Source organism: Pterocles gutturalis, unplaced genomic scaffold (genome assembly GCF_000699245.1).
Source record: "Pterocles gutturalis isolate BGI_N339 unplaced genomic scaffold, ASM69924v1 scaffold20511, whole genome shotgun sequence".
Taxonomy (NCBI): Eukaryota; Metazoa; Chordata; class Aves; order Pterocliformes; family Pteroclidae; genus Pterocles; species Pterocles gutturalis.
In genome coordinates this window covers 132-2,098 of record NW_010098302.1, presented here as the reverse complement: position 1 = coordinate 2,098, position 1,967 = coordinate 132, and the positions used below count along the sequence as shown (strand labels likewise).

Genomic DNA, 1,967 nt, shown 5'->3' with positions numbered 1-1,967 from the left:
CTGCAAAGCCTCCCGACCCTCCAGGAGATGATAAGGATAAATCCTTACTACACATAGGAGAAAGGTCCACCCAGCTCTGCCTTCACAGTGAAATTCACCTGAAAAAGATAAAAGAAAAAAAATTCTTATGCACTTAAATCCACCCATTTCAGAGTTTTTCCTCCTTGCTGCTGCCTTTCAGCTGGTGCACACAAAGCACAGGCTGCTCTGGCCAGAAAACTGTTTTGCCAAGTGAAGCTTTAAGGTACAGAGAGATTTTAATCAAATTAACACGCAGGTTTCACACTCGCTGTGGTGATGTTTCTACAGCAAGCGCAATGAAAGAGGGATACCAGTTTGTCGCTCAGCGGCTGGATGCTGGAGACGTTGGTGATCTGCTGGGTTCCCACCACCGTGTTCATGTACTGCACCTGGCTGGTCAGGCTGGTCACCGTCACTGAGTAGAAGTTGGAGTTTCTGATCCGTAGGGTGGCCTGGATGGAGAAAGGGGGGAGTAGCAGCGACCCTCCTGGCAGCTCAGCGCAGAATTTATTCCCTCAGGAATACAGAGACCCAAAAACTTTACCGTGATGGCAAGAACGACGACGGAATTCTTCTTGTCGAACCAAACCTGAACCACTTTAATACCGTCGTCATCCACCAGGACAGAGTGGGGGAAGAGGAAGAAAACCACCAGCCCCGATACCAGGAGGCAGAGCAGCACCGACAGCACGACGTAGAGCTTCCTGGAAGAGGCAGGGAAGGGTCAGCGCCGTTGCCCTGACACCGCATCCGCGGCCGCGAGAGGCCTGGGGGCTGAAACCCAACCTCACGGCAAAGAACACACGTATTTGTTCTTCCCTGGCAGACACACAGAAGCGCTGCTCTAACCTTCTCGATATCGGAAATTGCCCTTTGCGCAGTTTATTTTTTGGTAATGAGTAACCAAAGAATCATTTTTGCCCCCATAGCGCTTTCACAATCTATTTTCGCTGTCAGCGAGGCAGTTTCTTTATAAAAGCTCCAGTGAAGGGTGGGGGGATGAAGCGTGTGAGTAGGATCATTGTTTCCATGCTCACCCCACAGGGGGATTTCACAGGATGTATTTAAAATTACAGTAAAATTGGTATTTGTTCACATACTTGGATTAAAATAACCCACTAGTCGAGAGAGAGGCGACGTGAAGTGTTCAGATGCAGCAGCAAATGACCAAAGAGCCCCGTCTGCTCTTTGCAAAGATGTAACTCCTCACTTACTACAAACTTACGTTCTCTGCGGACGAAGCCGTTGGTCGCTGTAGGGTATCAGAGCCACCAACTCATTGACCTGCTCTGGAAAAGCAAAAGAATCACGTTAACCCGTTCCCCAGATGTGCAAAGTCGCTCATGTAAACGTTTTCTTTTGGTTTTTAAAAAATTTTTCCTGGGAGGAGCAGTCACCTGTGGGAATGCAGCCGGTGCCCTGGCAAGTGGGGCAGGTGATGCTGTCCTGACCCGTGAATTCCACGTAGGGAAACTTGGCGATGTCTTCCACGCGGTCCTGGCTATCAAGTAAATCATCATCATCGTCGTCAGGCTTCTTCCTCTGGCTGGAGGCAGCACTGTTAACGGAGAGGGTGAGCGCAGAACCCATAGCAGCTGCTGGAGGAAAGCCCCAGAACCTGTGACAGAGACAGAAAGAGCCACTGTGGTCATCAAACAGGTTCTCAACGGAAACTTGGCGATGTCTTCCACGCGGTCCTGGCTATCAAGTAAATCATCATCATCGTCGTCAGGCTTCTTCCTCTGGCTGGAGGCAGCACTGTTAACGGAGAGGGTGAGCGCAGAACCCATAGCAGCTGCTGGAGGAAAGCCCCAGAACCTGTGACAGAGACAGAAAGAGCCACTGTGGTCATCAAACAGGTTCTCAACGTGCCGCTGGCCGACACGGAACCCCCCCCCTGAACCACAGGTTTGACGGGAGCAACCTTCCTCCCCCCAGACCCAGCC

The 1,967-nt window shown here is 50.9% G+C and overlaps 1 protein-coding gene across 1 annotated transcript; it reads right to left on the bottom strand.

Moving 5' to 3' along the window:
* Positions 1 to 47: 47 nt before the first annotated feature.
* Positions 48 to 1,611, bottom strand: TMEM106C (transmembrane protein 106C). The gene is made up of 5 exons (XM_010072560.1): positions 1,419 to 1,611; positions 1,247 to 1,310; positions 566 to 725; positions 333 to 473; positions 48 to 98 (listed from the first exon to the last, which is right to left on the bottom strand). Exons 1-5 carry the CDS (start codon positions 1,609 to 1,611, stop codon positions 48 to 50), a joined length of 609 nt encoding a protein of 202 aa, XP_010070862.1.
* Between the last annotated feature and the right edge of the window lie 356 nt (positions 1,612 to 1,967).

Excerpts from the sequence above, each read along its gene's own strand:
- TMEM106C (XM_010072560.1), bottom strand. The coding sequence starts at position 1,611 with ATGGGTTCTGCGCTCACCCTCTCCGTTAACAGTGCTGCCTCCAGCCAG. Across the intron at positions 726-1,246 it reads CGGCTTCGTCCGCAGAGAAC|GAAGCTCTACGTCGTGCTGT; the intron begins GTAAGTTTGTAG and ends TGCCTCTTCCAG. Across the intron at positions 474-565 it reads TCGTCGTTCTTGCCATCACG|GCCACCCTACGGATCAGAAA; the intron begins GTAAAGTTTTTG and ends TTCTCCATCCAG.